This window comes from Siphateles boraxobius, unplaced genomic scaffold (assembly GCF_051911475.1).
Source record: "Siphateles boraxobius isolate OS27281-9 unplaced genomic scaffold, OSU_SipBor_1 39, whole genome shotgun sequence".
Taxonomy (NCBI): domain Eukaryota; kingdom Metazoa; phylum Chordata; class Actinopteri; order Cypriniformes; family Leuciscidae; genus Siphateles; species Siphateles boraxobius.
The window spans coordinates 4,380,809-4,405,001 of NW_027509019.1; the positions used below are offsets into that span (position 1 = coordinate 4,380,809).

The 24,193-nt window shown below is 39.0% G+C and overlaps 3 protein-coding genes and 1 pseudogene across 4 annotated transcripts; 3 read left to right on the forward strand and 1 right to left on the reverse strand.

The window, feature by feature from the left end:
• Positions 1 to 2,899: 2,899 nt before the first annotated feature.
• Positions 2,900 to 9,975, reverse strand: LOC143703968 (uncharacterized). The gene is made up of 9 exons (XM_077197412.1): positions 9,673 to 9,975; positions 9,364 to 9,453; positions 9,143 to 9,217; positions 8,800 to 8,886; positions 8,357 to 8,431; positions 8,230 to 8,256; positions 7,915 to 7,991; positions 4,517 to 4,560; positions 2,900 to 2,990 (listed from the first exon to the last, which is right to left on the reverse strand). The coding sequence occupies exons 1-9, from the start codon at positions 9,758 to 9,760 to the stop codon at positions 2,954 to 2,956; spliced, it is 600 nt and encodes a 199-aa protein (XP_077053527.1). The 5' UTR covers positions 9,761 to 9,975; the 3' UTR covers positions 2,900 to 2,953.
• A 4,337-nt stretch (positions 9,976 to 14,312) lies between these two features.
• LOC143703889 (histone H1 pseudogene) lies at positions 14,313 to 16,568 on the forward strand (annotated as a pseudogene). Its single transcript, XR_013191467.1, has one exon. The product of XR_013191467.1 is annotated as a histone H1 pseudogene (transcript).
• Positions 15,871 to 16,257, forward strand: LOC143703891 (histone H2A). Its single transcript, XM_077197372.1, has one exon. The coding sequence runs from the start codon at positions 15,871 to 15,873 to the stop codon at positions 16,255 to 16,257; it is 387 nt and encodes a 128-aa protein (XP_077053487.1).
• Positions 16,569 to 17,024: 456 nt separating the features above from the next.
• On the forward strand, positions 17,025 to 19,190 carry LOC143703890 (histone H3). The gene has a single exon (XM_077197369.1). The coding sequence runs from the start codon at positions 18,229 to 18,231 to the stop codon at positions 18,637 to 18,639; it is 411 nt and encodes a 136-aa protein (XP_077053484.1). The 5' UTR covers positions 17,025 to 18,228; the 3' UTR covers positions 18,640 to 19,190.
• Positions 19,191 to 24,193: the final 5,003 nt, after the last annotated feature.

The following is a 24,193-nucleotide window of genomic DNA, read 5'->3' on the forward strand; positions in this document are numbered from 1 at the left end:
GTCCTGCGCCACTCACTTATTGTCCTGTGCCACTGGTCTATGGTCCCGCACCACTGTCCCGTGAGACTTATAAATTGTTAAAAACCTAAACCTAATCCGAAACCTAACCCATGGACAGTGACAAATGACTAGGGACAGTAGGCACATCAGATGGGATATTGAGTGAGTGCCATGTGAGAGTAGGCAAGTGTCACAAAACAGTATGAGTTGTGCAGGACAGTGTATGGGACAGCAAGTCAGTGGCACAGTGCACAGGACAGGTGGCACAAGACAGTTGATGGGTGGCGCAGGACAGGTCACGAGACAGTGGATCAGGAGTGCAAACCACCAGCAACAGTACAGTACAGTTATTGCTCGTACTGCTGGAGGAGAAACGATCAAGATCAAGTTTGCAGGTGATACCCCCATCATCAGTCCCATCAGATACAGTATGAGTCTCAGTGCTCCATGGAGGTGAATTGGGATGTAGAATGGAGTATACCAACAGCAAATTTCATCCTGAGAAGGAGGCCAAAGTCCCAGTTATTATAGTTGAGCCCTGATACTCTTACATTTATGGCGTCTCACATCAGACATAATGAATTGAATTTAAATGGGATATTAAAATCCTACCTTATGAACAGGCACAAAAAAACACATTGATCAGACATGATCTGGACATGTTATGTGTAAACAAACTCTTCTATAATGCCATATATCTTATTCATCACTACCTGGTATGGAAGGTCTGACAGACAGTCGCACTGGATGGAAATTAGAGAGGACTGACACAAAAGTCTCTGTTTATTTAGAAATAATTAATATATGCATAATTTCCAGTCAATAAAATTAAATAAAAAAAGGATATTTAAAGGTCTTCTTGTTGTAATCCCCCTTCCCCCTAATTAAGTCTTATTTCATTGTATATTATTTTGACCCAGCCCTCCCCTGGATACACATCAGCTTAACCACTATCATGCAAGGACAAATTCAATATTTTTTCAGCATTTACACTACCCATGTTAAAGTGTAGATTAAGTCTAGTTTGTGATTTCTATAAAGATGGTCTGCTGAACATCAAGAGGAAAAAGGACATTATACCTGTGACTTAGCAATAGACTGGCCAGTTATAACTACCACTATGATGAGGAAACTGATGGGACAGGACAGTGAGGACACTGTAGGAAGGATTAATAATAACCTGTAGAAGATACACTATTGTCCATAAGGCAGATTCTGTCCATTATGGCTGGCATTAGCAAACATCCCTATTTAACAAATGAATGGAGGACAGAATCCATATTAATCACATCTAGAGTGCATTCACCTCTAGCAACTACTGTAGTGTATTAAAGTTAGAAATTAATATGAAGATTCATTGTATAGCCTACAACAGCCTGCTTTGTCTTAGTAGATTACTGTATGACATTTCATCACATGACCTGGAGCATTTTGCTTTGTTGTTTAAAGTCATCGCAATTCAGCAATGACTGACTGTTATTGAGCTGAGCCCCATTTCATACATAACTTGAACCATGTTTGAGAGACAATGGGCCCTATTATAACATCTGAAACATCAAACGTGAAACGCAAGTAACTTTGTGGGCGGATCTTGGGCGCTGTTGCTATTATAGCCTACCAGCGAGATTCTTGGGCGCAAATCTAAAATGAAGTAGCTACATTACTCATAGGTGTGGTTTGGGCCTAACATGAAATAAACCAATCAGAGCGACATCTCACATTCCCTTTAAGAGCAGGTGCGCTTGTTCCATTGATTATAATAGAGGATTTGCCAGATGTGCGCCAGGAGCAGTTCACAACCGAGGAGAGCAGCGTTCTCGTCAGGGCAGGAAAAAGACGTGACATTGTATGGGGCCCATCTCCCATAGAAACCCACCCAAATTAGCCTTGTTCAAACAGGCGTTTAAAAATTTGGATAAATGTGCTAGCTAGATTTATGCCTATTTTTTTACATCTTCATGGACACAACAATGATTCCCTCGTATGTGAATATCTTCCCTTGTAAAAATGTACATGGTTTTATAAAAATGAGAACTGCTGCATCTGTGTGTAGATGAGAAAAGTAAAGTGCATGCGCATTGATTATGGCCAAGCAGACGCCCTTAAAATAACATAACATGCGCAACGCACCACTGACTTTAGACTAGGTTTTTCCTGGTCAGTGGCGTGATTGTTTTCTAAACCTGCAAAATAGCACCAGGGAACGTTTGCATCTGTGGAGGGAAAAGTCCGCTGTGTGTTGGTGCAAAATAGGAATGATACATGCACCGAGGTACAAAGTCAATTGCGCTGGGTACAAGATAGTGCCCCAAGTGTTACTGTCTGTCAACTGCCCACAGCCTGGTTGCAGTGTCCTTTTTTTACCTGGCAACAGAACCGGGCCCCAAGTTCCCATTTTAGAGACTAAAGTAAACGTTTGTTACTTAACAGCCCAAACTCTTCTGCAATGTAACCATTGGTACCACAATGAAGACTGGTGCGCGACTTGAACGGGACTTTATATAGTGTGTACCAGTCTTTGACAGCAAGAGGAAGGAATGAAATGAAAAGGAGTTCCAGTACTCCTGACAAACTGATAAGTTGTACAAACTGTCAACATACAAGAGATTATAAAATAAACTGTCATGTTTAATACAAATGTCCCCAGTCCTTCATACCAACAAGCCCAAATGCTGTTAGTATGATGCCTACTAAAGGAAAAGCTTAGTATATTTATTCAAATCTTCATGTACATCCTATTATTAAAAGTACTACACAATGATCTCTGCTAGGTCACTTACATGAGTGTGAGTGATGTCTGTTAGACATGACATAGAAAAGCTTAGTAAATACAAATCTTTATTAAAACAATACAAACCAACCAAAAATGAACAAATAACATAAAAAACAAACTAGACAGGGATAAAATTGCATTGTGTAGGTTTATGACAGACAAATAAAACTGGAGTGAATATCAAGCCGTCTGCCAGGTTGGAGGCCAGGTTTTCCCGCTAAAAAAGACAAGAGATAGGTTGTTAGTGAAAAAGGTATGAATAATGACTTAACATTCAATGCTGTAACGTCTACACTACACTATTACACAATATTAGAGTACAGTAATTAAGATGTAAGACAAGGTATTCAATAGGAGTGATGTTAAGATTAACCATAGGCCTAAAAATGAAAATAGCATCTAGAGATTTTAATAAACAAAGAAAAATTTCTAGACAACACCGTTTACAACTGGTAACTGTTAACTCATAACCTAATAAAATTTAGATAGTAGTACATAGAGTATACAGTAGTATAAAGTAGATTGCAAAGACTTAAAAACAGAATTTTGATAATGCAATCTTGTCTGGCCTCGCTTTAAACCAATGTAGCACTCAGTGAGAGTAGGGTTGGTAATGAATAGTCAAGGGTGTGGTAAACACAACTTTAGGTATATCCATTACAACTATCATGATCACAAGCTACGGCTATAAGTCAATAGTTCTTATTCAGCAGTTCCCCTTGAATCTAAATGTCAAAATACACTTGAGACATGTTTATTTTCCTTTTTTTGTTTTTTGGCTCAATGTCATCTGTCAAACACAGTAGTTCTAACCAACTGGTTTAGTTGCTTGCCATGCAACGTGTTGTCTTTGAAGTTACACGAAGGTTTGTGTTGTGCATTGCAATGTAAAAATGTGGTATACTAAGGCTACGTTCACACTGCAGGCTGAAACGACCCAATTCCGATTTTTTTGCCCCACTTGTATCTGATCTTTTCACGACAGTCTGAACGACACAGATCCGATCTTTTCAAATACGACCCAGGCCACTTGAGTATGTGGTCCAAATCCGATACGTATCCGATCTTTTGAAATGCGACTTCAGTCTGAACGGCCAGGTCACATGTATCCGACCCGCACGTCATTGATACGCGACAAACGTCATAATTCTGCGTTTAATAGGCGGGAATGAGAAGATAAACAACAACTATGGTGGACGATGCTGAGACCAGTCAATGGAAGGGAAGCGAGGTTTCTGATTTAATTAATGGTAAATAGACTGCATTTATATAGCGCTTTCACAGACCCAATGGCCACCAAAGCGCTTTACATTTTGCCTCACATTCACTCTCTCATTCATACACTGACGGCGGTGTCAGCCATACAAGGCGCCATCCAGCTCGTCGGGAGCAGCTGGGGTTAGGTGTCTTGCTCATGGACACCTCGACACTTGGTCAGGTGGAACCGGCGATTAAACCACCAACCTTCTGGCAAACTCTATTCAGGCCAAACTCGAGGGCTCTTATCGGAACTTCCGCAAACAACAAGTGACGTTGTTGACCGTTGAGTACACTTCTGCGCATGCGGGTCACTTCTGGGTCATTTCACGTTCACACAGGATATCACAAAAGGTCGCATTTAATTGGAAATGTAAACGGCCTTGCAAAAAAAAAATTTTTTTTCAAAAAAATCGGAATTGAGCATTAAGCCCCTGCAGTGTGAACGCAGCCTAAGGGTGAACTGTCCAAGCAAGGGTATCATACCATAGATCACAGGGCATCCAGTCATACAGGAGTTCGGTCTTCCCCTGTGGAAGGCAAAAAAAGACATGGAAACGTGTTACATGAAATATTGCATACAGAATTACAATGCAAACTTAAATTTAATGATTTGGAATGACATTAGTTGATCAGTTTTCAAATAATTTCAGTAATTTTTGTAAGAGGAAACCCCCTTGAGATGTGACATCTAGTTTTCGAGGGGGCCTCTAATGCATGATTGTTTTGGAGAATGCACCAATAAAAAATTGTTTCCCTGCCTACACAAACAATTTCTCACTCAATTAAGTGTGCTTTTCAATAATTGATCTAAAAAAACTTTGCCTATCTTCCTTTGTGTGCCAGTTTTCTCCAAACTTCTAAAAACCTTATTACATTTTGTTTTACTTATTTGGAAATGAGACATTTGTACCAGTCACTCTGAGACATTTTAAATGATACTAAACATAATACTCAATGATAATCATTCACATTAAACCATATGTATTCTTGAGAGAGAATGAAATGTAGATTAGGTGAGACTGTATGAGGGGAGGTCAAATGTTCATTTCCAGCTAGGTCCTTTGTCTTACTGAGCAGTGGTCGTTCTTTAACCAGTTTTTCCAGTCTTGCACGATTACCGGTAAAGATAATAGGAACGAGAATATTTCGCAGAACAACAATCTGGTCCATATTCTGATTACTTGCAAGCAATAGTCTGTCAGGATAGCAAACATCATGTAGTTAACGGGGAAGAGGGTTCCCACCCTTTCTCCGCATCAAATACTGTATAAGGACCTTTAAATAATATTTCTAGGCATTTAAAAATAAATGTTTAGAGATATGGATCAAGGGCAAATTTTATAGACGTGACAACAAAGAATTCCCTGGTGATACAATTGGTACTAAATTTCACTATGGACATGCATTCGAAATTTAGCAATAGGACACACTCCACTGTGACTACAGGAGATACTATCACGGTGTGGGTTCTGTCATGTTTCCTGTCTGTGTTCCCCTGTCTTTTTTCATGTTTAGCAGTTCCCGTTATGTCTATTATTATAAAGGCAAACAAGCTAAACAAGATAATGAGGGGAGTGGCTAATCAGAGACACCTAGGAAGACTATAGCTGCGTCCCAATGTGCATACTATGCCCTAAATAGTATTTAAAATTACTAATGTCACATACTATTTAGGATTGATAGTATGCACATTAGGACGCAGCTACTCCCCCTCATTATCTTGAGGGGCGTGGCTAATCTGAGTGGCTAATCAGAGACACCTAGGTGTCTCTGATTAGCCACTCCCCTCATTATCTTGTTTAGCTTGTTTGCCTTTGTATTTAAGCCCTGTGTCTAGCTCAGTCTTTGTGAGTTCTTGATGTTGTTCTGTTGCATGTTGTCGGGTCTGTTCTGGAGTCTTAGCCTTTGTCATAGTTCAAGTTTATTCTTAGTCTTTGTCATTGTTCTAGTTTATTTAATAAAAAAAACTGCTGCATTTGGATCACAACAGATACAGTGGTTAGCTTTGCTGACATCTAAGCAGATGATGCGGGTCTCACCTATTATGGTACACTTTAGTTTAATTTATGATGCTAAGTAACTTGAACATGTCATGGTTCAGTGGCATGCCACTGGGGTACCTGAGCCTTGAGTAGTGTGCCCAAGAAGGAGCACTAGCACTCAGTTACTCACACCCCGTGATGCAGGACAACTTCTAAATTGGCACTGCAAGAGCCTTAAGGGTTTTTTTTTTTGCCAAGATTTTTTTTAAATCAAATATCTTTTCACAGTTTTATATGATGTTAGTTGTAGTTTAAACCTTGCAGAAAAATTATGCTGGTTGCTGGATGGTCTAAGCTAGAGTGGGCTGGAAGAGAAAATGGTGCGTTCCAGCATGTAACATAGGACCAAGTAGCAATTGGTTGAAGCAGAAAGTATCTGCCCACCAGGAAGCAAATATCCCAATGGATAGGTTCCTGGGGCCTCATTTATAAAACTGTGCGTAGGATCCTTACTAAAAGTGTACGTGCGCCCGAAAGCCAGACTTATAAAACCGTTCGTACGCCAGAATCTGCGCAGAATTCACTTTATCAATCCCAGTCAGCAGAAGATTGTGCGCACATCCGTCTCCTCCCCGAAATAACCATAAATGAGCTTACAACGCCTAGTTTTACTATGCATATCCTCATCTGCATATCATTTGCATATGATTATTCATCCATGTGATAACATGTTTAACGGTACAAGACATCAGGAAAATATGAAATACGGATGTGCTGTCACATTACATTAATAAAAACCATTTAGTAGCCTATCCTTGCCTTGTTTTTGAATAAATAAATCAAATAGTGTAAAATAAATTTCAGAGAAAGTTTTTTTCAATCTTTTCCACTGGCCAAATAGTATTTTAATTGATTTATATTTTTAATGGAAACAGATAGACCATGTTGTGCATTAGGCTATATTTGCACATTCTGCTAGTATCATGGTAAGCAATTCTCTCTGTAGTTAAAACATTAAAAGATAGCATGCCATATATAGCATGAGGAAAAATTTTCAAAAGCATTACATCCACGACAAATATTTATATTTATTGAATATAAAAAATGTTTGAACTCCTCAGTAAATTTCATGTAGTTTATGTGTTTAAATCCATTAATGAGAATGACATATTTAATCAAAATGTTTGTATCAGAAGTAAAACATAGTTTAAATCATTTTATTTAAAATGCTATTGTGAACATGCACTGTATGATTGGGGCTCATAATGAAGATTTACGGTTTTACTTCATCCGCCATTAGATATGCGTCAGTTTAACTAAACGGCCCAACGCTTTCGCTGGCGCTCATTTAAGGTGTGGATATTTGCTTCAAGTGACAGGCTTTGTGAGTGAAATTATATTTGTATTATCTTTCTGTATATGTATAATTTTCTATAGATTTTCTCTCTAAAATTAACAAAAAAAATATAACTCCATCTCACCATCGGTGTCGCCAAACTACTCCGTCTCCAAAACGTTCGTATGCATGGGTCAGAGTTTGTGTGCAGGTGCGCACATTTTCCCATCAAGTTTGTTTTTATAAATCACAATTTATGCGTCGGAAGTGGCGTACGCCTCTTTCAGGGCCTGTTTTGTACGTACACAACGGTTATAAATGAGGTCCCAGGTGCTTTTCACAAAGTGAAATAATGTGAAAGCGTTTGGTGTATCAGGCTAAGAATGGCAATCATAAGATGGTCAAACGAACTTAACCATCAAATCTCATGCAAAAACATGAACTGGTAAAAAAAAATGGCTGATCAAACCAGTTTCAAAACATGCTTAGACTAGCCAAGATGTATTTTCTGTAGGGAAGACATCATATCAGATAACACAATCTAACTACCTCTCCAATCCTACCTTTCTCTGCCTTGTCCGTATTATCCCACGGTATGGGTGCACATCCCGATTGTTGTGGGGGCAATCTTTTGTTCTCACTGTACAACATAAGAACATAGAGTAGTGAATGATAGATGATAATCCAAATGCAAATGTAGCCTTAGAAAATACTTAATACTTGAAAACTTGCGTATCTACAGTATGAACACTATGCATACAATTCATATGGAAATTAATTAAACCAATTATATCAGGAAGACCTGCACAACAATTCCATTAATACTTTTGTGTTGATAATGTAAAAGATGACAGAATATCAGATGTCAGATTTCAGACCTCTCTTCCTCTGATTTCGTCTTTTCCCTATATAAACAAATAGACTTGGTTCAGTACAGTACAGATATTTGAAGCTTAAGCATATTCTTTTAAAGATAAAGAACAGAAAAGTTGAAAAGTTTAAGACCTTGTCCAGTAGCAGGTTGATCAGCCACAGCCACAGTCCCAGCCCCCTGGTCCACAGATACTGCGGCTACTGAATCTAAAATGAGTGAAGAGATATCATTGTCTATCATAATATACAATTAGGTCATAACAGAGACCTGAAAAAAAGAGCTTAAAGCAATACTACAGAGTACATCCAACCATAGCCCTGTTGTTTGAGCTTCCCAAGTGCTGTTGGTAGGAAGAAGAACAAGAGAATTTGGTACAGCATAGACTACATAGCAAACCATCTGAGACCATGAGCTCACTTTTAGTTTAATTTCTCATGGTACCATTCAAAATAAAGTTCATGTTCTCTGTTTGGTCTATGTTGTACCAAATTCTCTCGTTCTTGTTCCCACTGACAGCATACAGTGAGCTCAAATAACAGGGCTATGGTTGGAAGTACTCAGGACACTGTAAAACCTTGTACTGTAGGAGGAGGGCTAAGCAACCATTCTGGACCATCCTCAGTCCCAGCCCCCTGGTCCAAACTCATGCCGCTTGTCAAATCTGAGGATGAGAATGAGTGCAAAGAAGATGTTGTCTCTCTAAAGTGTATACACAGATTACATAATATACAGTACAATTAGGGTCTGTATTCACAAAGAATCTTAGGGATGAAAGTATCTCAACATTTTAGGAGAAAAAAATTTGCGCTAAGCCCTAATGAGGAAATTTTAACATCATTTAGGAATTATTTTGTGCTAAAATGAAATTCTTTGTGAATTTTGTGAAAGAACATAAATAAACCTGAAGAGCTTAAGACCTTGTCCAGTAGGAGGTTTGTTAAAATCAGCCACAGTCCCAGCCCCCTGGTCCACGGATATTGTGGCTACTGAATCTGAGGATGAGTGGAGAGATGGTGACATTGTGTCTTATAAAAGTTTAAATAGGTGTAGTGAAAAGACATCTGCTGCTAAAGCATATTTTCACAAAAATCTCAGAGAACACAATAAAGTGAAGGCACCAAATCTGGGCCGAACGCACCTTGTTCTCTTAATGGGGTTATCTCAAAATTTAGAGTGACAGTAGCCTCCTCAGGCTCATGGCTACTGTCTGTTGCCTGTTCTGTATTCACTAGAAGAATACAAACACAAAAAATTTACTATACGCAATTAAGTCAAAATGTGAAAGCTAAGGCAAAATAATACAAAATCCACATGCCTCATATAATCAGAGAAGTTTCACAGTTGCCCTTACTATTTCCAATCATTGCTTAACACCATCTACCCCTAAATAATAATATATATAAAAAAATACATATATAAAGTTTATAGTATATAAATATAGTCTTACCTTCAACCATCATTTTAAAAATTTCATAAATGTTTTCCACACAGGTCTGTGCACTTTTGCCCAACACTTTATCTTTAGGCAAGATCATTTTGGCCTTCTTGTGTGGATATTCCACCAGGAGCAAAGGCCTCCAGCCGACTGCGTGCAGCTTCTCGATCTAAAGATTTAAAAAAAACATTAAAAAAAAAACATTAAAAACAATTACAAGTGCTTTGGTGTGGCTGTGTATGGATCTTTGTCTGCTTATCACAAAGCTGGGACACAAATGCAGGTCAACAAGAAATACTTAGGGTAGAAGCAGACTTTTGGCTAACTTATGGTTATGTTTGATGGACGCTTTTTTAGTAAGTAACAATAAAAAACACAAATCAAAAACTACAAGATATAAAATACTACACTATTTCAATATACATTAAATGTCTAGAACATCATACCTCAACAGCAACAACAACAAACAAACAATATGTAATACCAAAAGTTATTTGACATAGATATGGGTGTAAAGTTATCAAAATTTCTCACCCTGGCCTCATTGGGATCTTCAAAGACTCCTGGGTGGTTTTCTGACATGGTTATACGATACAAAAATACAGACAATAGACACACTATACAGTTATGAAGATGAGTGTGTGTGTGTGTGTGTGTGTGTGTGTGTGTGTGTGTGTGTGTGTGTGTGTGTGTGTGTGTGTGTGTGTGTGTGTGTGTGTGTGAGTGAGAGAGAGAGAGAGAGAGAGAGAGAGAGAGAGAGAGAGAGAGACAGAAAGTGTGAGAGACTTAAGAGAGAAACAGAGTGAGCGAGAGAGATTGAAAGAGTGGCTCTTAAAAGTGCCTTTGTTTTTTTAAACGATAGAGATAGAGCAATGGAGATAATATGTAAAAAGCAAATAATCTGTAGAACAGACAAGAAAGCATAATTAGATATACAGTATCTCTGAGAAAAAAATATAATGTCCACATTAATGCGAGACACTATAGGTGAATAGGGTAAACTTTTAAAATAATAGATATCACCATGAAACTTCCTCAGTTGATTAATTACACAATTAAGTATATAAAAACAGTGTATTATAAGTTTTTGAAATGTGTATGTTTAATTATGCAAAGTAGGCATTATCTCATTAAATAAGCGCAATTTTGCATATATATTTTCGGTAACAAAAATCTGAACATATGCATATGATAAAATTATTTTTTTCATTTTGTTTACACACAAGATGATTTGAAACAATATCAGACGGATTTCAGGATAGGGCCTAGCTATATGCTTTAATTACTTAGGAAATAATACTGGAGAAAAAAAATCGATTTCCTCTATATTTTTTGGTGTACATGATGGTGCTACATAGGATGAGATGTTGGTAACGTTACTGGATGGATGAAAAAAAATACTGGTCAGTGGAGATAAGAGGTTCACAGTTTAATTAGGCTACATGCATCACAAACACAGACAACTTGAATAGCCTACTGAAAGTGTCAAAATCAGCAATAGGCAATCTCGTCCAGTGAAGGTGAAAAAATCTGTGGCGACGACTGAATATTCCGTGGTACGGTCACGGAATTCAGGGTGACCAGACGTTATCCTAGCGATCAAACAACGGCAGAACAATGCAATATCAAGTTAAAATCACTTTTAAACTAAATATTTAAAGTAAAGTACTTTAAGTAAACTCAGAATATTTAAAGCGATACATTTACAAATTATAGAACAACGTCAATTGGGGGAGCGCGTGTGTTGTAACTGTCCGTGTGTGGACCACGGATGCTGCCTGTCATTGACTTACATAGGCATCACTTCCGTGGGCACATCACGGAATTTTCGGCGATTCCGTGAAACTTCCACGGATTTTGAGCTAAGGGTCCGTGTTCATTTCACGGAAAGTCTCAGTCCAACCAACCAAACAAAGCTGGAAACACTGATACTGTTAATTTATGAATAAAATAACTCTATCGTTGTACAATCAGTTTCAAAAGCAAAATTATATTAAGAACATTGATGTTCAAATATGTTGTTTTAGGTTGAGAAGTTTCTCAGTTTTGGTTCAGAGTTAAAGAGAGATGGAGTATATTTGGTTTCACATGTGAATCAAATAATATCCTCACTAATATAGTGAAACTTGAGGATAATGATGATTTATATAATTAATGTGTGTCATGAGAGACCCATTTCTTTCCACAAGAACAAGAGTAAGAAAAATATATTCCTGGGTCAAAAAAACTAAATATAGTCTGACCAAAACTCCAACATCTGTGCAAATATATCAAACATATACTGTATGAATTAGTTTTTAATATTGGTTTAATCAAAACATAACAAAATTACAACGAGTGACCTGTGCTTTATTATTTACATTAATTCATCTAGCAGCCCAGATAGCAAGGTGACATTGATTAAATGTTGAAATTCCATCAGAATCATCATTTTGGTTGAGGTTGAAAATTCAGTGCTAAATAACATTGGATCAATGTTGAAAAATCAATGCTAAAATAATATTGGAACAATGTTGAAAATTCAATGTTAAAATAATATTGAATCAATGTTGATAATTCAATGTTTTTCAGTGTTGAAAAGACAAACATTGAATCAATGTTGATAATTCAATGTTTTTCAGTGTTGAAAAGACAAACATTGAATCAATGTTGATTTTTGGTCAGCTTAAATTTCTCCACTGGTTGCCTAGACAATCCTAACATTGGTTGCCAACAGCCAATCAGAAAGCGCGGCATATCAAGCGCGAAACAGACAGACAGACAAAGCATTCGGGCATTCGAGCAGTGTTTTTTTAGGTAAGTTAATCTTAAATCTCAATCTCAATTTCATTTCTCATTTTTATTTAACTATATTTTTTACAACTTGTTTGCTTTTCCTGAGTCGGTATAAACTGCGATGTTAAATGTATTAGTCACATGAACGCGCGCCGTGCACAAACCAACGGCCAGGATTTTCCCTAATAATATATTGAATTTCAATTAGTCTTTTACCAAACGTCATCGCGGGTAAAACCAACAGTGGGTAAATTGTTAATTTTCATTCTAGGGTGAACGTAGAATTTGCCTGAGTCAAAAAAGGCGCAAAGAAGCGGGAGCTCATCACGCGAATGGGAGATGACGGCAAATATCATTTTTGTATTTCAATAATAGCTAACTATAAATAGCATTTTTATAATGCATGTTAGATCTTGTTTTATTTTTTAAAGCATGCTATATCTTTTAATGTTCTTCTGTAAAGCAATTTGGTCTGTTGTAATACATAAATAAAATTGAACTTGAACTATTTATCAGATTAATGTTTCATTATTTCTTACCGTAGGCCTAGTAGGCCTACTGAGCTGTTTTTGTCTTTGTCACAAAATGCCATGTTTTTTTCTGAATGTGATATTTCCTGTTCCGTTTTGGGGCCATAAATAAATAAATTTGCTTGAAGGATGTAATGACATTTTGATTAAAAAACATATTTAATGGTTGCTACTGTCTGAAGGAGTCATTTAAAAATTCAAGCATAGTACAAGCCTAATAAACTAGCATAGAATCTCGCTGTACATAAAGCAAGATTGATTTTATATTGTTTCTATGTTGATTCAATGTTAAATAACTGATTTAATTATGGTTGAAATAATATTGATTTTATGACCATATTGATTGATTTTTCATCGTTGAAATAACATTATTTCAGGGTGCAAACCTGATGAAAAATCAATGTTAAATTTCAACATTGATTCAATGATCTTTTGGTTAATGCATTAACATTGATTCAATGATCTTTTGGTTAATGCATTAACATTGATTCAATGTAGATTCAATGTTGGTCTGCTATCTGGGAGATGATGTTATCCAGATACTTATGGAAGAATACAGTCTTAAAGAGGCAATGATAAGATATTCAATGCAAAGTTTCAAACATTGTCCAGAAAAACACAAGCTAGAACAAGGAGGGAAATAAGAAATAGTGAGGAAAAATTATTTTAAATGAGAAACTCAATCAGATGAGCTTTAACACAATCATCATTCACAAGCCGAAAACTGAGAAACAAATGACGATTTACATTTATTATTGACGTGATATGATGTACATCCGCTTATGAAAACAAGTAAAACATTAATTGTGTGTGATCAGACGTATATATTGATGATGATTATGATTATAATGGCAGAGATGAGAGTCACAGACAGACTCTGGAGGATGTTCCTGTGCTTCAAGCGGTCCAAAACAACATCTGTACCAAAGCCTCACGACCCCCACTGATGCTGATTTCATTAAAGTCTCTTTCAGACTGTTTGCTGAACACACAGAGGACGCCTTCAGACTTTTACACACTTTTACATTTAAACTATCCATCACATTTACCCTTGGCTTTTCCCCGCGGCTGATGCTCGCCTTGGATTTGATCGGACGGAGGCAAAATAAACATTTCCTCTTCGTGTATTTTAGTCTATAATGAAAGCCCAGAACCTCTGCTTGGTGTTCACTTTGTTTTGGCCGCGACAAACTATTTTATCGCTCCAGTTTTGGCCCAAATGTTAGAGAAGAAAACACAAGAGTCCGCGGCTCGTGCACGCGCACAGACACCGAGCGGGCAGGTTGAGTCTACGAGGTTCTCATGTGTTGTTTAAGAGCGCAGCGCCGCTCATTGATCGCTGAAAGCAGACCGTGTGTGAAAGTCTATTATCATCCGATCAGAGAGAGACAGAGAGAGATGGCAGAAACCGCCCCCGCACCGGCCGCTGCCTCCCCGGCCAAAGCGCCCAAGAAAAAGTCCGCTGCGAAAGCCAAGAAAGCAGGTCCAGCCGTCGGCGAGCTGATCGTCAAAGCGGTGTCCGCGTCCAAGGAGAGGAGCGGCGTGTCCCTCGCCGCGCTGAAGAAAGCGCTCGCTGCCAGCGGCTACGACGTGGAGAAGAACAACTCCCGCGTCAAGGTCGCCATCAAGAGCCTGGTGACTAAAGGCACCCTGGTGCAGGTCAAAGGAACCGGCGCCTCGGGCTCCTTCAAGCTCAACAAGCAGCAAGCCGAGAGCAAGAAGAAGCCCGCGGCAAAGAAACCCGCGACTGTTAAAGCGAAGAAGCCCGCGGCCAAGAAACCCGCTGCAGCCAAGAAGCCCAAGAGCGCCGCGGCAAAGAAGCCCGCAGCCGCTAAGAAATCGCCGAAGAAGGCCAAGAAACCCGCAGCCAAGCCCGCTAAGAAGGCGACGAAGAGCCCCAAGAAGGCGAAGAAGCCCGCGGTCGCTAAGAAAGCAGCCAAGAGCCCGAAGAAGGCCAAGGCTGCGAAACCGAAGGCGACAACACCTAAAGCCGCCAAGCCGAAAAGGGCAGCTCCCAAGAAGAGATAAAAACCTCTTTGTTTCTCAACGGCTCTTTTAAGAGCCACCCACTGACTCTGAGTAAAGAGCAAAACTCGTGTGTTATTAAAGCAAACAGCCAAGATGAAGTTAGGCCACTTGGTCTCGTGCAATCTGAACGAAATACTTTAATATAAGGCTCATTAGTTAACATGAACTAATAATGAACTATTCTTCTACAGCATTTATTAATCTTAGTTAATATTAATTTCAACATTTGCTAATACATTATTAAAATCAAAGGTTGTATTTGTTAACATCAGTTGATGCACTGTGAAAAACATGAACAAACAACAGCTGTATTTTTATAAACTAACATTAACAAAGATTAATAAATATGTATTGCTCAGTGTTAGAGTATGTTAGTCAATACTTAACACACTTTATATCTAAACTTAGTCAAAATAAATTGATTACAGGTAAAATGGCCAAAAAGGTTATGAGGGTTCAGACAGTGATCACGGTTCAAATAAGATTTATAACAGTACAGAAAATATATGCACAACAGAATTGTGACAATACAAACAACAATAAGCAGTGATTTAACTCCAATATTATTCTGTACAGTATCAGACGTTAATGTGCGCAGAATATAGTGTGTGAAAGGTGAAGCACGTTTTGGTAACAGCGTATAATGTGATTTTGATTACTTTTTACAATTTTGTACAAATATTTAAGTGGTTTCATCTCTTCTCTCTGCATAATGAAGGGGGGTTGGGCTTCGGAGGGAAGTTCAGTGATTGGTTGAAATCTTCTCAGACTCTAAGCCAATGGGCGACTGGCTCTCTCGTTTAAAGACAGTGTGTGGACGCGCTATTATTCATTCTGTTCACTTCGTCGGTGAAGGTTGTTGATCTTGAGTGTTAAAATGAGCGGCAGAGGCAAAACCGGCGGCAAAGCCCGAGCGAAGGCCAAGACTCGCTCGTCCAGGGCAGGGCTGCAGTTCCCCGTCGGCCGTGTGCACAGGCTCCTCCGCAAAGGCAACTACGCCGAGCGCGTCGGTGCCGGAGCTCCTGTGTATCTGGCGGCTGTGCTCGAGTATCTGACCGCGGAGATCCTGGAGTTGGCTGGAAACGCCGCTCGGGACAACAAGAAGACCCGCATCATCCCCCGGCACCTGCAGCTGGCGGTGCGCAATGACGAGGAGCTGAACAAGCTTCTGGGCGGAGTGACCATCGCTCAGGGCGGCGTGTTGCCCAACATCCAGGCCGTGCTGCTGCCCAAGAAGACCGAGAAGCCCGCCAAGGGCAAATAAGCGCTCAGTCTGGCTCTCTGGCGACCAACGGCTCTTTTAAGAGCCACACACTTCATCGGAAAGAGCTTTTCTGTTCAAACTAATGCATAATATCGTTTGGTTGAGGACAATAATTAATGATCTGTTAAGCTCCCCCCCACGATCTCTTTTTCATAATGTCTTATTTCTAATTGTTTAAAAAAAGGGGCGATATTCTAAGAATTTATTTACTTGTGAAAATGTATTTCTCAAATTAAATATATTTAATAATTTATAAAGTGATGTCCCTCAGTCTGAAAACCAGGCATAATAATTTAGACTAAATCATTAATTAATAAGATGCCCATTTGTGATTTAATGGAAATGACATCATTCAGGCTCCTTTAACAGTGCAGAAGATGGTAAGTAAAGTATCATAGTTTCTATTCATACTTTTAGGTGTATTATAGTCAGGGAATATACTGTCAAGCTTAACAACTCATATCTATAAAATTAAGATGGAAAATTATCATTTTTTAAAATGTTATTTTAATCCATAAGTTTACCCAATGTATTTATTTCTATACTTCCATATATTGTCTTTTACAAGAGCTCCGACCCAGACACACATCTGCAGATTTACCATTGTTTCAGGGGTTCAGCTTTAGTTTCTCACTTCATTTATGAATCATTTGAATAAAATAGTCATGGTTTAAGTAACGATATAATCATGCCAACTCATACTTTAGTTGTGAATATAATATTTGATGTAATGTGTCACTGAAACACTGAGGAGCGTCTGATCACTTCAGCAGAAAGACTTTATTGTTCATGAAGAAAAGATGAACAGAGAGAAGGGCAATATATGAGAGAGAGACTAAATTAAAAATATCATATTAAGGCAATGTCTCCCTTCAAACCGGTTACAGTCTTTAACCCGACACACTCATCTCAACTCTTCTTATGGGGAAAATATGGAAGATGATTAAAAATTAAGGCCTTTATTGCTGATCACTGACATGTTAAAGACTAACACAATAAAATAGTGTTTTTAGTTAAACATCTTAATTGAAAACATTTTTTATAAAGATAAAAAAAGAGACCACAGACAAACAATTAGTCTATTTTTAATATCCGCCCCATAAAGATGTGAGAATTATCATAAATATTACAGTTGTAGTTATTAAATTGTTATAAGGGACACATGAGCATTAGATGTTTGTTGTATACACTGTAAATAATGTTTTGTGATATTTACTTTAAAATATCATGTGTAATATTGTTACCATATTTCTTTATGAAGTTTTTATGGAATCCTGAATAAATCATGTAAAATGCCCTAAATTATTTAATCTATGATTTTTTTTTCTAAATTAATTTAATGTTTTTAGTGAAATAAGCTTTTTATTTTATTTTAGGTTGAGTCTCAAAAGTATGTGAAGTAGTTATATTATATCATTAAAATATTTTTGCACAGAAACAAACTTGTACTGGACTATCAATATAGCAAAGTTATTGCTCAATGAACAAAGCAACATGTTTCAGAGTATTAATATATGCAGTTATTCATAACCATAAACCCTAATCTTCTGCTCAATATAACGATCAAAACTTCAACATATCAGAAACTCTTTCAAATGTCAATCATAACTGAACATTAAACATTAACAGATGTTTCCCTTTACTCAAAAACACATCAAATATCTGGGAATTAAGGCCCGTGTTTCAGAACAAATAAATCCAGCAATGTGAGAATAAAGCCTATGGGTTTGTTACACTGATTGAAGAACAAAGTAGTAACTGAACAAAAGCGTGTTGAGCGGGAAACCGCTTGTTTGAAAAGAGGAAACGCGCAGTCATTGGTTAGCAGTCATAAGCATACGTCACACACTAGAGCCAATCACAACACTCTGCATCTTCGCGCCCTTATGAGCTCGTGACGGTCCAATGCTATAAAAGCGGGCGTATAACAGAGATCAGCATTAGCGACTAGCGAGAGAAGAAACTGCAGCGATGGCAAGAACTAAGCAGACCGCTCGTAAATCCACCGGCGGCAAAGCCCCGCGGAAGCAGCTCGCGACTAAAGCAGCGCGGAAGAGCGCGCCCGCCACCGGCGGTGTCAAGAAGCCTCATCGGTACCGGCCCGGGACTGTGGCTCTGCGGGAGATCCGCCGCTATCAGAAGTCCACCGAGCTGCTGATCCGCAAACTGCCTTTCCAGCGGCTGGTGAGAGAAATCGCCCAGGACTTCAAGACGGACCTGCGCTTCCAGAGCTCCGCGGTCATGGCCCTGCAGGAGGCCAGCGAGGCTTATCTGGTGGGTCTGTTTGAGGACACCAACCTGTGCGCCATCCACGCCAAGAGAGTCACCATCATGCCCAAGGACATCCAGCTGGCGCGCCGCATCCGCGGAGAGCGCGCTTAAACCCGCCGCTGCTGTGCACGCGCGTCTAAACCCAACGGCTCTTTTAAGAGCCACATCACTTCCTGTAAACGAGACAATTTCCATTTTAATGCTGAATATAAAGCAACAGGGTCCAATGCAGTGTGGGGTTCGATCTCAGTAAATGCCAGATCTGAGTAACTATGAGGGGAAACATCATATGCAAAATATACTATTTCTAGACTCTGGCCTTTTATTCTGTTTCCTGAAATATACAAGAGCCATTCCACTGAATGAGTGACGTTTCTGTCCCCGGGACATTATATATGTATAAATGTATGAACTTTCAGTCGTGTTCCTCAAATGTAAAATAACAGGAGTGAGTAGAGTTCTTGGTTTTGATTCAATATTAGTTGATAAAAATAATAATTCAGGTGAATAGTATTATAAGGTTGCAATTGCTTAAATTGTAGACATTATTATTATAGTTTTACAGTGTGAACACCATACTTCCAGGAGCCAGTCCACCATGAAGAGACTTAAACGTTTTGTCTTATATTTTGTAGCGATGGAGAACTACTACTATAGGAGCCAGAAACACACACAACTCTCTCTCTCTCTCTCCTTCATGTGCTGGATCACAGAGGAATATCGAGAGTGATGGATTGACTGAAAGTCAGACTGAGAACGTTCATGAAATAGTTGATTCCGGTAGAGATCATGATGTTTCTGAACTGAATGTCGATAGTGTTAATGATGAGGTGGCTACGGTTAATGTTGAACGGGTTTCTGATGAAAACTCTGAAATGTCTAACACTGTTAAAATGTGTACTGATGCTGATTTGGGAATGAGAGATGATGATGATGTGTATGCATTGCAAGATATAAATAACTTCCTGGATGCGACTTTCGGTAGAACTGTTGAAGTAAAAGATTTTTTTCCTGATGAAAATACATTTATTCATACAGTGAAATTGCTGCATAGAAATGTTAGTTATGAGGTTTTAAGTAAACAAAAAAGGTTCAGGTTGAAGAAGATGTTAACGAAGCTAAGAAAGGATAAAGTGAAGGCTTCACAAAATAAATCAAATGTTTAAGTCACACGTGTTTTTTTGTTCTTTTTCTATTCTCTTCATATCTTTCTTCTATGGAGCTGTTGAGGGTGGGCTCTTTAAATGTGAATGGGGTAGAGATGGCAATAAATTAGCAATGGTATCAGAGTTATTTTAGTATTAAAAAAATAAATGTAGCTTTCTTACAAATAGATAGGTTATAGCAAATAATAGGTTATAGCAAATAGGTTGAAACTTGTTTTAGAATTATTAGTTCACAGAGATCAAAAGTATTGTATTCCTAATAGGTCAATTATGGATAATCTCTTTTTGTTAAGAGATGTCATTGATTTAAATCAATTCAATAATGTTGACCTGGGTGTGCTTTCATTAGACCAAGAGAAAGCTTTTGATAGAGTCAATCATACAGATCTTTTTGAGGTTTTGAAAGGTTTTGGGGTTGGGAAGAATTTTATATCATATATTCAACTGCTGTATTCTGAAGTTTTTGTGATTGTGAAAGCTGGTGGAGGATTGAGTGCACCAGTACCTGTGTTAAAAGGGATTAGGCAAGGCTGTCCATTGTCGGTACAATTATATAGCCTTGTTATTGAGCCATTGTTGTGCAGGCTACGAAAGAATCTCAATGGAATTAAGGTTATGAATGGAATCTCGATATCAGCTTATGCTGATGATGTCACTGTTTTTATTTCAAATCAAAATGATGTTAATATTTTGAATGAAACAATGGAAAAGTATGAAAAGGCATCGTCAGCAAGGGTAAATTGGGGAAAAAGTGAGGGACTCATTATTGGTCAGTGGAAAAGTGAGCAAGGACCTCCAAAATTACCTGTCAACCCATACACCGTTAGAACCGTGAAAAAAATGCACAATAGTTCTATCATAAAGGGGCGACAGCTAAACGTTTGATTAACAAATGATTTTCTGTTTAAAGCAATATATATATATATATATATATATATATATATATATATATATATATCATAAAATTGGGAACCTGATGTGTCCGGCTAAGACAAGCTTATGTCATGCTGAATGCTTGTTAGTCCACACACACACACACACACACACACACACACACACACACACACACACACACACACACACACACACACACACACACATTGCGGATTTCTATGGCAACAGTGGATTTATAACATTTGATCCCGAAAATCATTCATTAGCCTTCGAGGGGAAAACTTACCTGATCCAAAATGAAAACTGCAAAGGAAACGAAAACTCCACTATAGGAGCCAGAAACACACACCTATGGCACATTACAAGAGAAGGAGCGAAACACACACACACACACACACACACACACACACCTCTTTCCATCTTAACTTCCCTCTCTCTCTCTCTCTCTCTCTCTCTCTCTCTCTCTCAGATTCAGATTCAAATAGCTTTATTGGCATGGTGAAAGAAATCTTTACATTGCCAAAGCATTCATAACACTACACAATAAAATACATAAATAATTATAAAAATAAATAAAAATAAAGTAATTTTTTTTGTTTTTTACATGGAAATAAACATTGCAATAAAAAAAAATTAATCTTCTAATAGTTATATCAGTGTCTCTAGATGTATCGTTGGTAGCTCTGTCCTCCCAGAGGCACACACACACACACACACACACACACACACACACACACACACACACACACACACACACACACGTACCTGGCCGCCAGGTTTGAGCACACACACACACACACACACACACACACACACACACACACACACACACACGTACCTGGCCGCCAGGTTTGAGCACACACACACACAGAGACACACACACACACAGAGACACACACACACACACACACACACACACACACACGTACCTGGCCGCCAGGTTTGAGCACACACACACACACACACACACACACACACACACACACACACACACACACACACACACACACACACGTACCTGGCCGCCAGGTTTGAGCACACACACACACACACACACACACACACACACACACACACACACACAGAGACACACACACACACACACACACACACACACACACACACACACACACACACACGTACCTGGCCGCCAGGTTTGAGCACACACACACACAGAGACACACACACACACGTACCTGGCCGCCAGGTTTGAGCACACACACACACACACACACACACACACACACACACACACACACACACACACACGTACCTGGCCGCCAGGTTTGAGCACACACACACACACACACACACACGTACCTGGCCGCCAGGTTTGAGCTCGCTGGGCTTTCTCCTAGCAGGAGTGGGAGTTTGTCCATATTAGATTTCTGATGGAAGTCTTTCTGGTGGGTTGTGAAAAGGGGATAGAAAGTGTCCCTGATGTTTGTATAATTGGGGCAGGATGTCAAAAAGTGTAGCTCTGTTTCCACTCAGTGAGGGCACAGCCGCTCTTCTCTCGGGATCCAGGTCGGTCTGTGTCTGCCTGTCTCTATGCTCAGACTGTGTTCACTGAGTCTGTACATGCTCAGTGTGTGTGTGTGTGTGTGTGTGTGTGTGTGTGTGTGTGTGTGTGTGTCTGCCTGTCTCTATGCTCAGACTGTGTTCACTGAGTCTGTACATGCTCAGTGTGTGTGTGTGTGTGTGTGTGTGTGTGTGTGTGTGTGTGTGTGTGTGTGTGTGTGTGTGTGTGTGTGTGTGTGTTCACTGAGTCTGTACATGCTCAGGACTTTCCTCAGTTTAGGGTCGCTCACTTTACTCAGGTTTCCTGCCAATTCATATTTTCTGTTTAGGGCCAAATAGCATTCCAGTTTACTCTGTTTTGCTGTTGTGTCTGTCCAATGTTTGAGGTATTTTTCTTTTTGTGTTTTAATTATTTGGTTTGGTCTGGGTATGTTTTTATTGTCAGTTTGTGACGTCAGCTCTAAGACCAATCGTCCGAGGGCGTTCTTCTCTGGCTTCAGCTCTTGGTAGGACAGGGCTTTGTGATGGAGGGTCTGTTCATCACTATTTCTTAAGTGGGCATGGAATTTAATGGCTCTTTTTTGAATCGTTATTACAAGGGGGTATAATCCTAATTCTGCTCCACAGGCATTATTTGGGGTTTTGCGCTGAACTCGTAGCAAGATTTTGCACAGCTCGGTCTGCAGAGTCTCTATTGGGTGTTTGTCCCATTCAGTGAACTCTTGGTCTGTGAGTCCCAGACTTCACACCAGTATAGCGCGATGAGCTCTATTACTGTTTTCATTATTTTTAGCCAGATTCTGATTGGGATGTCAATTTGGATATTTCTCTTAAAAGCATAAAAGGCTCTCCGTGCCTTGTCTCTCAAGTCGTTAACAGCTTTTTTAAGATTTCCTGTGTTGCTAATATTTATGCCAAGGTAAGTGTAGTCCTGCGTGTGTTCAAGGAGCATGTTGTTCAATTTAAAACTATGATGTTGGTCCTGGTGTAACCGGTGGCTCGCGACACCAGTTATGATTACACTTGTCTGCGTTGTGAAGCGTTGTGAAGACAGACACGGGACAACAGGCGGCGGTTTCACTGGATTTACTCTTCAGTGCATTAACAATGCCAAGAGGAAGAATACAGAGAAAACATACCTGATATACAAAACATAAGACAGCAGTCTGAGTAAATCGCCCATAAATTGCTCTCTAAAACAAATGAGATGTACATTCAATCACCATGTGCTTTCCTCTCTCCACATTACAGGCCAAAGTCAAAAATATAACTTAAATAGGGTAAAATGATAAAAATAACCACACAGATAAGTACAATAACTTAATACACATAAATTGCAGTAAAGATATTGACTCAAAAGAAACAATTAAAATAAAGATTAATTAAGATTTACAGGAGCCATAAATAACTCACCTCTTCAGTGCATTAACAATGCCAAGAGGAAGAGGAGGAGACAAAACAGGAAATTGTGTAGGCTCATGATGACATCACAGCAGTTAAAGGGGAAAACACTCATTTCTCAGGCAAGTATACCAGATATATATGAAAATAAACAATTTTGTGTGAATTATAATACACAATACATACGTTTTCAGTACACTTTCTGTCCCTGTTACACTGGCGGCTGGGTCTTTTTTGGAAAATCATTATTTTTGTCTTTTCGGGGTTAACTGACAGGGCCCATGACTGACAGAAGCTGTGCAGGAGGTCTAGATGCTGCTGTAGACCCTCTTTAGTGGGAGACAGCAGCACCAGATCATCAGCAAACAGAAGGCATCTGACTTCAGTGTCTAGTAGAGTAAGGCCAGGTCCTGCAGACTGATCCAGAGCCCTCGCTAGCTCATTTATGTAGATATTGAACAGTGTGGGACTTAAGCTGCAGCCCTGTCTTACTCCACGACTCTGAGGGAGGAATTCTGTGTGTTTGTAATTCAGTGGAATGGCTCACAATTAGCAATTTACTTTTGTTTTATATGATCAGTTCATGGTATTTGGATCAGACAGACAGTGATTACATGAGTAAATGATTACAAGACGCCAGTTTTCATAAAGCAGAAATGCAGGTTATAAAGCGTTTTAAGCAC

Bases quoted from the DNA above. Each gene is read 5' to 3' on its own strand.
- LOC143703890 (XM_077197369.1), top strand. From the start codon at position 18,229: ATGGCAAGAACTAAGCAGACCGCTCGTAAATCCACCGGCGGCAAAGCC.
- LOC143703891 (XM_077197372.1), top strand. From the start codon at position 15,871: ATGAGCGGCAGAGGCAAAACCGGCGGCAAAGCCCGAGCGAAGGCCAAG.
- LOC143703968 (XM_077197412.1), bottom strand. From the start codon at position 9,760: ATGATCTTGCCTAAAGATAAAGTGTTGGGCAAAAGTGCACAGACCTGT. The intron at 8,257-8,356 runs GTCTTAAACTTT...TTGTTTATATAG, and splicing joins TCAACCTGCTACTGGACAAG to GGAAAAGACGAAATCAGAGG. The intron at 4,561-7,914 runs GTAGGATTGGAG...TGCCTTCCACAG, and splicing joins TACGGACAAGGCAGAGAAAG to GGGAAGACCGAACTCCTGTA.